Below are 12,727 nucleotides of genomic sequence, written 5' to 3'. Positions count from 1 at the left end.
GGAAATGTACGTGTTCCGCCTATGTGTAGGTTCATTTTCGTACAAATCAAACTGATTTTTATATGAAAGGTTTTGCAAGAAGCCTCGTTGTGAAACAGAGGCAGAAGATTAAGGAATTCGGAAATGGCCTATTGGCCAATTTCCTCCATGAGACGTGCCTGCAGGGAATCATGGTAGTTGTATTAATCATCTTTGTTTTTATGAATATAAATATCATGATTTCCTGCAAACACGTGACGTCCCAGGGATTTAGCCATTGCTGATTTGGGAACGGTAAGTGTACAAATGTCTCAATTGCTTGTTGAGATCTAATTACTTCTTACTGCTTGTTGAGATCTAAATTACTGGCAATTTGACATTTTTATACAGTGTCGCAAAAGAACCATACTTGCTCATTTCAATTTTTAATCGCATCAAAAGCCGAACTCATTTTCTCAGACAAATCACACATTTCTGCAATCAATTCTGACTTGCTGATGGTCGCCCAATGACCATTTGCAGATAAATTATAACGAATATATACAGTGATATTTAAGTTAAGCTACTATACAATGACTCTGGCACAAGATTAATCCGCTGAAATTGGGGACGTGCAAATATTGTCCTTCCAAGATCTCCCAAGAGACTGCACAATGTCTTGTCGTTATATACAAAACGGCAACAGCGTCGACTGATGCACATGCGTGCTCTTGCTATAAGAACGTTTCGTTAATGCCCCGGGTGCCCCATGGCGGGGGTTGGGGAGGCACTTCCTTATATGGGCTATATAGGTATGTGCGACCCCAGACGGTATGGTTTTTTAACCGTTTTGGTCAGAAATAGGGTATCGATTTTGGTCATTTTGATCTCAAATAGGGTATGATTTTTGCACTCTTGCCTTGAATTCGGTTCTTTTTCAGAGGAAGCCACTTTTCATCAGTATCGTTAAGACCATCAACAAAGCCCTTCACAATGCCTTCAACATCGGTCTGAACTAGGTCACCAATTATTAGACAGGTCTGAAACAGGGTATTGATTTTAGGGTTAGGTCTTAAATAGGTTATCAAATATTTGGTCTGGTCATAAATAGGGTAGGGAAAATCACAGATTATGGTCTTAAATAGGGTAAGGGGTTTGGAAAGCAGGCCTCACACCCCTACCTGATTTTTCTGGAGTACCCCCCGGGGGTTAATGACTACTTAAGGTCGCACCAAAACTTCTGAAAGGTTTGGCTTGGATTTTCTTCTTGATATTTACATTCCTGTGCTATTTGAAAACTCTTAATTCAAGATCTAATTCAATTCGGTTTTGGACAATTTTCTGGTGAGTTTTAATGTGATTTCGATTAATAATATTCAGTATGATTTCAATGAGTACTTTGAATTGCGACGGTTCATTATTAGCTACGATTAACTAATTCTATTGGCTATTTATTCCTTTTGCTGATCTTTCCTTCGGTTATTGTTATTGTTATCGTTACCATTATCGTTATTGTTAATGTTATTGTTATTGTTATTTTTCCTGTTATTGTTATTGTTACTGTTATTTGTTATTGTCCTCAGTCAACCTCTCCTGCTAGCCACAGCAACCTCAACCCTCGCCATCTCTAAGACCTTCTCTCTTCGCGACAACAGTTTGACAAAAGTCTTGCTTGCCATTTTCTTCCACATGTCCCTGAACGCTTCTTTGAAATGTTTGTCATGAAATGGATACAGGAATGGGTTGAGCGCAGAATTCATAAAACCCAGCGCTAGAAGTGAGTCGTACAATACATATGGTATAAGTCCTTGCGCGTTACACCATCCGCATAAGTTACCAATCATGCTTAGTGTTACGTATGGTAGCCAGCAGAAATAAAACAGCACCACAATGAAACCAATGTAGCGTGATCTTCGGACGTTTCGCCGCATTTTCTTTCTTTCTGTTTTCTCTTTTGGTGCGAGCTGACTCGACGAGGCGGCGTGACTGCTGAGTGTGTTACAAGAGTTGTGTGACGACTCGTTTGTCTCGTTGGTGTTAAAAGAAAGGTTTCGTTCCATTTCAAAAACCCTCTCGCGGTGCCGAATGACGATTGCGTAGATGAAGAACCAGAATATGGCCATGAATATCATTGGTAACAGAAAATTGACGATATTTACCGTCACGTTGTAGCCTCGTGTAGTCATAAAGTAGCAATAGCCGTGCTGTAAGACTGGTAGATTAACCTTCCACCCCATGGCTGGCAGACACGCCCAAACGAGTGCGTAGATCCAGAGACAGCAGATTATGAAGACAGCTCTGTTTGGCGGCATAAGAGAGTTGTATCGCAGAGGCATCCTCAACACCAAAAACCTGTCCACAGTGACAGCACACAGGTTTATAACCGAGCTCGGTACGGCAAGTAAATACATGGTGGTATAAAGACTGCACATGAACTCGCCGTGCGTCCACCTTTGATATTTAAGGGTGGAATCAGCCTTGAATGAAGTTACGACACCCGATGTGAGTATGTCAGAAACAGCTAGTGAAATCACAAAGTAGTTTGTGACACTGGCTCGAAGTTTTTTGTATGCGATGAAAGCGTACACCACAATCAAGTTACCAACCAGTGCTGTTATCACTATGACAACCTCCGCGATAGCAAGGAAGAAATATAGAGCTTCTATCCAGCGTTCCTTTTGCGGAGCTGCTTGGAAAATTGCTGGAGTTACAGTTGTGTCGTTGATTCTGTAAGATGTATTCGAGTTGTTCATCATTTCGTAGGAGAAGCTGATGGTTCTTTTCGCAGACTAAAAGTTTAAAATGAAAAGCCGCAATGTTAATGTGTTGGTTAAGCTACCCAAAAGTAAGGCAGTTTTTCTTCGAAGTTAAGGTCATCTAACTGAATGAATACCAGAAATGTTTGGCTATGTACTATCTCAGTTTTCACAAGTTTCTCTTCAAAGAAAGATAACAACACATTTTTACTTTATAGATACTCGTGTGCTAACTTTTAACACGAATGTATTATGCATGCAGACAAATTAGACACGGAGTCAAGTGGAGTGTCATTTTGTTCAACAATTATTTCTGGCGGAACACGTTCTTAAAAAGCCGTGACCTTTCTCACGAACATTCATCGAAACTAAATGACGGTTTTTAAAGACTATTTCGAAACGTTTTAGTTCCACTCAATGATTTTCGGAAGGTAATCAGATAAAAGTACCTTTTTAGCTGGTTCAGTCGGATTTCACCCCGCCAAGACAAAAACAAACCAATAATAAAAAAAAATACTTAACCACTCATTTATTGGTTGGTTTTCAATTTTTTTTAGGAATATGGCACGTTCCACGATTTTTTACCAAAAGACAATTAGAATAAAAAGGGACATGTAGATAGAATCCTTTATCAAATTTCCCGTTTCCGATCAATTTTTTGCAGGGTGTGAAATAGTTTTGTTAAAGAGATTTTCTCGTTTAAACATTGATCGAAACTTTTCAATCCACTTAGAACCCTTGGACGTGACTACATTGCAGATGATTATGTGGTATGTTGACAATTTTCCGGCTGATTTCATTTCATTTCATTTTACATTGTTCGGTTCCATTTGACTAGAGCAAGCGTACGTGCTGAAGTTTTTGATTGCTCAAAAAAATTCTTGGCATTTTCTATTGATTTCCCGACCTCGTGGCAAATAAAAAGCAAACAAACGCAATAGCAATTTATTAAGTGCACTGCTGTTCCAAATTTGCATTATTTCAACGTCTTCAAGAAGACTTAACGTGTTTTTTCATTGGCCAAGCAAAGGGAAAGCCAATATACTAGCTGACAAAATGTCTCCAAAAATTAATGAAAGAAGTTATCGAGTTTTAGCGTTTTTCCTGGCAGAGTAACACGCCTGATCAATTGAAATCTGAACATATTATGTTGATTAAACCATTTAATCAAAAATAACGAGCACATAGAGTTTTATTGGTCAACTGTGGTCACTATTTCTAAAAATATAACACCACGCATAAATGAAGGTTACTTATAACACTTGAATGTTTCTAGTTAATGCACTGAATACTCTGCCTGATCCGCTGCCATAGTTTTACTATTTACTCGGAAGTCAACTGCCATAACTTCGGCGAAAACAATATTAATCGCTCCGGTATAAGCATGGTTCCCCTTAAATAAAAACAGCCATGCTAGATCGAATTTGGCATGATAAAGTTTTCACCAAAATTAATTTAACATCGGTTGGCAATATAATGTGGAGAAAAGAAGTGGCAATTAACTTCCATTCCAACTGAAAGTCTCTCGTTTTCCGCATCTCGGAATAAGAAATAGCGATATTTTCAACTTCAAGGGCTTTTTACGTTAGAGTGAACATTTACCACTCCGATAAGAAGCATTTTTTTTGTAGTGATATTTCCTTAAGTGCTGTATTATACTCGTTGTAAATTCAACTGGAAATGATATGTTTATATTGAAATAAAAAATTAACGTGCCCTACATTTCAAGAATACTTTACAAAGTAGTTCGAGTGGCTATCAACTGTGAAAAGTCTTCCTTCCTAAAAAACTTATAGCTTTGCCGTTCTCTTTCTGTTAACGACGCATAAAGGAAGAAAATAATAGATAAAAATAGTTTTAACGATCTCGAAAAGACACAAAAGAGAGGCGTGTGTGTAATATCTTCCCGCAGTAACGATGAGGTCGTGTCAACTGCTCGATTTGTGCAAGTGTGTGTCTTAAAACGTTTGCACTTGAATTCAGATGTGTTCATAGCGTTCTTGTCAAAAGTGGGAATTTTTTTTCTGGATCATTACATTGGAAACTCATATAATTTCAATATATTTAACTGATTCAATCATTTCTTACCGTTTTTGTTGATGTAATCAGGGAAGATAATTGTCAATAAGGATTTCCACTGAAAAATCCAACCAAATGTAAATGTGCAGCTGAAATCAAAGCTGGCATAAACATATGTCGAATGATTTTATAGGAAGGAAAAAAAAAATTGTCGTAGCTCGTGAATCAATCTTCGTGAAGCGAAATTTGAAACGTTCTGCTGATTGAGGTAACTGGTGTCGAATAGATGAAGTGAGCTTATGAGTGCTAAACCTATTTAAAAGTAGCGAGAAGCAGATGGCAGATATTAGAAAGGAAAATAACAGCACTTCGATTGGCTAAAAAGGGAAACAAGGATCTAACGAATGCAACTATAGGTTAAGACACTAATAAACAAAGTGTGACAGTTAACCGCTTGTCAAAATGCCTAGGACTTTATGGCGCTTTAGCGAATGAAAACTGGGAATATTCATCAAGCTTTTAAGGTTAAAAATCTTTCATTCAATTTCTCTCAAGATACTTAAGTAAAAATAGCAGTTCTAAATCATTTGAAATATTCTTTGAATCGTCAGGGATGTGTATTGTGTACCAAAACTTGGTAGGAATCAATCATGTTTAAACTATACACCATGACGTCTTCACATGTCTTGAGGTGAACTTACTGATGTCATAGTTTGCCCCAATCTCGTATGTTTTGGGCCATGTGGATTCCAAAATGGCGCAAACACGTGTATAGTTAGAACCCTCAATGATACAGCTTTTCATAAGATAAGTTAAAATCTCTAGAGCCTTTTCTGTGTTCAATTTTACATTCATCGCCTCCTATGGTGAAGTAGTAACTCTCTGAGTAGAGAAATCCATTATTTTGTCAGGCTGCTCTTGTGCAAATTAGCTAAAACGTCGACCTGAGATTGTTTTTCGATCTTCTAATCTTGGCAAATGGAAACCAAATGGTCGTAATGACCTAAGATTATAAATAATGGATTATTCTGAAATGTACCTCCGCAAAAACTCAATTTACTTCTTTGACGTTTCCGAAACGATAAACTAAATTTTTTGACGCACAGTTATTTTTACTGATAGCAGATTCATTTAGATGTTTGATGAACTAAAGTTACTGATAAACAATGCGATTGTTTTAAGTGCTAACTTTCTTTACTAAGCAGGGAGGTACAAAAAATAGACTAAGATTGATGTGGTGCAGAAACCCGCGATTAAAAATCCTGTAATTCTAGTTCGCTCACAAATTTATTTGCTTCTAGCTTTTCATTTTCTATGTTGAGCATGATTGCCGTAAATGTTTTTTAGTTCTCTTGTGTTCAAAAAAACTGCATTATTAAAAGAATTATGCCGTGGAACAACTGGCCTCACAAGATCCGTTAACAAAGAAAAAGATAAAGAAATTCATAATTATTAATATTTTTTTGTTCTTTGCAACCACAGATTACTTCTTATAGTTCTTTGCACTCCCAATGATCAAATTAGGAAAACTAGCAAGAACTGAGAGATTGAATTGTACACGAAAGTAGAGCCAGTAAAGTAAACAAAGTGTAACACCCTCCCTCTTGTACAACTCAGAGCCTCCAACTGAAAAACTGATACATTTCTTTCAAAATTTCCGAATAACATCGCCAAAAGTGAACATGTGGGATTTCATGAGATTGTAAAATTACCATCGTGTAATGATCGATAATTGGAAACTAAATTCGACGTTATTTTGAGGCATTCTGTGATAAAAGTGGTTTTTCCCTTTTTCGTCTCTATTATACACGTCACACGTACGTATGACGTCATACTAATCCCATGTGACGCGCACCAAGATTATTTGCATCGTATTGCAAACATCTATGCAACTGTTTTGAATACCTCAAAACAAAAATCATTTCTAACAGCACCAAATGTTGAAAAGAAATTTTAAAGTTCATATGAAACACTTGAAAATACTGGTGAAATGACACTGATGATGAAATTTTACCTGTGTAACCTGTGTGTTTGCACAATTTCTCTGAACTTTGAAATTTATTTTCTCGAGTCCCTATGTGAAACTGTTTTTGGTGTTATTTCGGGCAATTATTTATAGCTTCAGCTTTTAGAAAATGCAAAAACGATTTTAATATACTAAACATTATTCTGGTACAAGGTGTTTGTCCACTAAATACTGAAATTGTTCAATTTCCTATCGGATTTCGTCTTAAATTCCTATCAATAAAAACTAAAAAAGAATGAAGAAAAAATATTTAAAAAGGGTAAACAGAATCACTAGCTTACCTTCGGCGATATGTTGGCTCAGAAAAGTAAAACCCCGACGGTAAAATATCCCTGGTTCGTCAAACTTGTATTTTCGAGAATTGATTTACTTGTATGGTTATATCATTTCCGGTCGTGTTCTTCACTCGAAGAGGAGAACGCAGTTATTATGCTGTTAATTGTTTATTCAAGGTCAAAATATCCTAATTCTGTCAGACAATCAATGTTTTTGTCAAGTGAAGCACTACAATCTTTTCAAAAATCAATGTAGAATATTGCCCTCAATTTTTTTTTTAGTCCCGTTGAACGATGCACGGAAGAAAGCGGAGTGATAAAGGAAAATGACCTCCTTTTTTGCCTTTGACCCGCCCTTGAGCCGTTAGTCAACAGAAACTTGGAGTCGGGTTTGGATTTCGTCAGAGAGATTGTTGTTAAATGTTTAATATAACGAACGAATATATATCCTCTGTATTACTCGAGTATACTATGTGTTTTTCTGGCAAACCTGATGACATTTCGTCGTCCTTCAGTAATGTGATCAAGAGCTCAAGTTTTGTTGATTCAGTACAGCAATCGACCCACAGAAATCTTTTCTGCGCCGGGCAAACCGACCATTAATTCTAACCTTTCAGAAATTTAAAACTGCAGAAAAAAAAAAAATCCAAATTGGGACTTTTGGAACAAAAACACTTTCTTGAACTATCTGTCGGCAAGCGAGAAAATAGACAAGAGCACTTAACTCCGCACGACAAAACTTTAAAACTAACTCGCAAAAATTTCAAGAATTCCAACCGACAACTGATGAAACCCAAACTTTAACTTGTTAGTAGCATTTCTTTCCAACCAAAGTGTCTCCTTTTTTTCAGTTTCTTTAAAAACCGTTAACCTTACAACGAAATTTTCCGAGTTGAATAATGTTCCTTTTCTTATTTGCCCACGATGATTTTTGTTCCATTTAACATCTTAATTTCGAAATGTGTGCGTGCTTTACTCCATCAAATGACAAGGCAGCCCCAAAATTTCATGATGAATCGAACTCGTGAGAACCTATTTTAGCCCTGACCATAAGTATTATTATTCAACGGTTTCTTGTAAATAAGCACCTGCTTCGTGGAAAAGGTCACGAAAACTTTGTTGGTCTTTATATCAACCTGGCGCCCCTCAGGCGTGCTCTCGCTATAAGCATGCAAAATGTAAATTTTACTTCAAGTGAAAAAAACAAGCCACAACATCGTAAACAAATGCAGGAAATGAAAGGTTGAACGAATATCTTTGTAAAACGCTAAGAAACTTAAAGCGAAGCGATCAAAGTTAAGTTGTAGCCGTTATTAGAAGGTTTCAACAGGAAAGTTAAATAGGTGCTAGTTTTTAGCTCTATAAAATTCGCGCACTCTTCATTAGATACTTCAACTCGAGAGACTAGGAACAGATTTGGAAATCTGAATAACCTGTCTCTGGAGTGTGAAAGATAAGTGACTGTAGGAAATAAATTTGCTGCAATCTTCATTTAGGTTCGACAGAAAACTGTATCAATTTATAAGGCGTTTTAGTACTTTTTTCAGGAAGACTAAACAAACGCCAATGTTTCGTTCAGACACACGGAACAACTTAAAACAATATCTTTTAAACCTCACCTTTTTGTTGAATTGTCAATGATCTGTTCGAGTTTAAACTGTCCCCGCTACGAAACACTTCAAAGTTTTCCCTGTCGATCTATGGAACTCAGAGATTCGTAAAAACGTGATTTATTTTGAGCTTCGAGCTGGATAAATAACAGCCCTTTGCTTGGCTGATCCAATCCGGAGCAGTAAATATAATTTGACTGACATATAATGAATGTGGTATTGCACCTGGTTGTATACAATGTGTCTAGTTTTACTCACTCCTTGTCTGCATGTTTAAATTTTGTTTGTTTTTGTCCCTTTATTGACTCCGATAATTGCATCGTGTAAATGTGATGTTTTACATAAGAAAAGTAGAAATTCAAACAATGTACTAAACGTGTGTCTAGGCGACAAAAAATCTGGAATAAAACGTGATGTTTTTCAGGCAAATAAACAGTACCCCGGCCCTCGAAATATATCAAAAACAGATCGGTGCTTGCTGCGCGCTGAATAAAGGTTTTTAAAGTTCTCGAGCAAAACCTTAATCCCACACAATTATAGCTGGCGCAAGTTCATAACTCGAGAACTTTATACTTTACGTACACTGAAAAAGATTTGTGTCAAGGTCGAGCGGCAAATATCCGTTCTAAAGTGCAGACTACAATGCTTAGATTTTTTATCATGTAGAAAAATCATGTCCTAGTCACAACAAACGGGCCATGATATAGACAAACTGGCGATTGTTGAGTTTTTTTTATGAGTTTTTGACCTTTTCATTGGCAAAGGTGACATGACTCAAGCACAGCACACGCTATTAGCCTATTGCTTCCTTGATTCCTACTGTTCTTACGTAACTGGCTGCATATTTGGGGCTCCAAAAAACTCAACTTAGCACTGAGGAAGGGCTAGGCCCGAAACGTCTGCTATAGACATCGTTTTTAATTTGGCACTGCGTTATTTCTATTACGTTCTAATTCACTACGTTCAAACGAACGTAAATTATTTACCACTTAAATATCCGCAAAAAAAGGTACAACGAAGCATGGGTGGATCGCACGCGGACCCTAAAGTATAAATAGAAAGAAACGACCAATCACGACTCCTCAATAAGCGTCCTCTGACACCTAACACAGAAAATCCAGTGAGGAATGTGACGCTAAAACACCAGCGGATAATGTATTTTACGACTTTTTATCTGGGGCTCCGTCCATAGTACTGAATACGCCGGAGAAATTTGAAAGCACAGCTTTATTTCTAAGGTTAGGCCGGTCTACCATCCACACTAATCTGCCTTGAAAACGGAGCTTTAATTTGGGAAGGCGTTCTTCAAACCGGAGGAATTTTAAAACTCCGGCTTTTGGTTTTCATGTGGACGGAAGATTAACATTTTGAAAAAGGAGCTTTTCGAAAACGATGGCGTCGCGATAATCATGTGATTTTTCAGTCCGAGTTTTCCTCAAACACAAATCCAAAATGACCGGTGATTGTTGCGTTTTTAAATTTCTCCGGCGTAGTGTGGACGGAAAACATTTGATGCGTTTTCAGAGTGAACTCTCCGTTTACCAATTTTTTCGGCGTAGTGTGGACGGGCCTGAAAAGATACAGCGGTTCACTGAATACTGCTCAAAGAAACTCAAAAAGAAAAGGCGCTTAATGTCTGTTAATAAATCAATGGCACAGGGCGTTATGCAATACCACACTGGAAGGCGCCATAAGATAGATAAATATTAGCATGTTTAATATAAAGCGGGGAAAAGATATCGGAGCGATTAAAGAATTGGAAATAAATAAGGAGAAAAAAAAAATAAAGATTGATATGTAAATTTGCAAATACTAGGCCTGTTTGGCACCAACGATTCAATCGTTGGTGCCAAAGTCTTTTTTATTCCTTCCTAACTTTCATATAGTGGTGAACAAAGTTCAGTTCAGTAGTATCTCTTGTAGGATACTAGTATTCGTCAATTTTGCGGCCCCAGCAAAACTAGTAAAGATGACCTACGGGAAAGGAGGACTGGAGAAGGCATGACAAAAAAAATTTCTGAATTTCTTTTTGCTTTATTAGGCCCCGTCAACCGACATTACGCCGGAGAAATTTGAATATGGAGGTTTCACTCTGAAAGTGCATCAAATGTTTTCCGTCCACACTTTTCCGAAGGAATTTAAAAACCGGCAACAATCACCGGCCATTTTGGATTTGTGTTTGAGAAAAACTCGGTCAGGGAAATCACGTGATTATCGTGACGCCATCAGTTTTCGAAAAGCTCTGTTTTCAACATGTTTTCCAACCACACGAAAACGTAATGCCGGCGTTTTCAAATTCCCTCGGTTTGAAGAGCGTTTTTGAAAAGCTCTGTTTTCGTGACGGATTAGTGTGGACGTTAGGCCAAACCGCAGAAATAAAGCTACGCTTTTTTAAAATTTCTTTGGCGTAGTGTGGACGAAGCCTTTTAGACCCGAGTGGAATCAAATCGGGGCGATTTGTAATATCTGTCGCGCATCAACAGATTTTTAAGACCTTCCAAAATAGGGCGACTTTTATTCCCGCTCACATTTTTCTTAATATCGAATTCGCACCAAATCGGGCCGTCAAATTTTTACGAGTACATTAGGGCTTTAACTTGTTAGGAACAACGTTGCATATTATTCTAAGCCAATGAGAACAGTTCAAATCTTTTCCCCTTATTTGGAAACTCACTGTTATTTTCCAAAAAATCCTTTTAAAACTCATGTGTGTTCAGAAAAAAAAATCCGCAAACACGGTCAAAGACTTTCAACTGCTTATTCTTTGAAATGTTATAGCAGAGTCACTGCAGAACGTTGCATTGATTTGACCAGTACGACTTTAAACCAACTGCTGAAACTTGAGCCACATTCAGGTTTGCGATCAAAGATATTAAAAATGCTTCTCCCGCCAAGAACTATCTTGTCATCTCAATCTACATGGATTTCTCCTTACTCCATTAAAAGAAGAATATCTCTACTTGATACTTCATAAAGGTTTTCTGTGGTTGGAACTACGACAAAACTAATTCGGAACGAAGAAAGTGTCTTTTGCTTCTACCCGGAAGCTGCTAGCCTAATGTAACTTATCCTTTGTCACCATGAATCAGTTCTCAATTTACCGGCTGGGACAGGCGGCTGGCGACTGAAGAAATTTCAACTGGTTTTTTGGAATTATGCACAAAATTTGTTTTAAATTTTGCTTCCTACCTTTAAAAATGTGGGAGTAGTTCGTTACTAAGAGTATCATCGGCCGAAATATGAGGTTCTGGATTTTTATTCTGCCGAACAAATATTCTCTCAGACAGCTTAGATATGGTTTTTTGTTGTTTTTTTTTGCGCGAGGTATGCTTGCTAATACGTACTCAACTAAGAAGATCAATACGAAACGAACCTGAGTCTGATACTTCAGTGCAATTCTAAATCAGTAATTATCATTTCAGTCCGAATTTGTGTTGAGAATTTTCGACTTTTCATCCAGTAGTGTTTAGGAAAAATTCGCTTCACTAGTTTGCCAGAAAGTGATGGGATTTTAGCTCTGGCGAATTTAGCCGGTTGTACATGTAATATCGTCTGCCAATACCCGGCCAATAGCAGCGAAGGATCAAGAATTGAAGCCTCGAAAAATCTTATTGACAATGGAAGGTTACTCACGAAGTAAATTAGAATTAAATAGAATGTATCCCCACCTTAAAGCTTTAGCTTATTTCTTTCTTTCTCCTGAAAAATCAGCTTTAAATGATCGACGGAAGGAACTGACAAAACTGTCAACGGCAGCGAATTTTTTTTCCTATATATTAACTGCTGATTTAGCCGCCGCCCAATTAACTTCCTGACAAGGGTGCTGTGATCAAATTGATCAAAAGATATCGCTTAACCCTTGGATATCTATTTGCGTACTTCAAAATGTACCGTCCCACTTTTTGCTTATCACAATTACCTTTTTTTTAATTAATAACGAGACTGTCCAAAATGCTGAAAAGTCGAGATATATATTTGTTTTTATATTTGAAACCACCCTTTTAAATTTGTGTTCGATCATCTAAGAAATGGGAATGATTCTTTTGGGCGGATTTTCTGTGAAGCTGAGCTACCTACAAGTCT

General features: G+C 37.4%; 1 protein-coding gene across 1 annotated transcript; it reads right to left on the bottom strand.

The window, feature by feature from the left end:
* Positions 1 to 21: 21 nt before the first annotated feature.
* On the bottom strand, positions 22 to 8,773 carry LOC145469347 (octopamine receptor beta-2R-like). Its single transcript, XM_081453027.1, has 2 exons — positions 8,654 to 8,773; positions 22 to 2,747 (listed from the first exon to the last, which is right to left on the bottom strand). The coding sequence occupies exon 2, from the start codon at positions 2,712 to 2,714 to the stop codon at positions 1,542 to 1,544; it is 1,173 nt and encodes a 390-aa protein (XP_081309153.1). The 5' UTR covers positions 2,715 to 2,747; positions 8,654 to 8,773; the 3' UTR covers positions 22 to 1,541.
* Between the last annotated feature and the right edge of the window lie 3,954 nt (positions 8,774 to 12,727).

Source organism: Orbicella franksi, chromosome 15 (assembly GCF_964199315.1).
Source record: "Orbicella franksi chromosome 15, jaOrbFran1.1, whole genome shotgun sequence".
In the NCBI taxonomy this organism is placed as follows: domain Eukaryota; kingdom Metazoa; phylum Cnidaria; class Anthozoa; order Scleractinia; family Merulinidae; genus Orbicella; species Orbicella franksi.
Note: the sequence above shows the minus strand (reverse complement) of the source record. Positions and strands in the feature narration are given on the sequence as shown.

Coding starts and splice junctions, on each gene's coding strand:
- LOC145469347 (XM_081453027.1), bottom strand. CDS start 2,714: ATGATGAACAACTCGAATACATCTTACAGAATCAACGACACAACTGTA.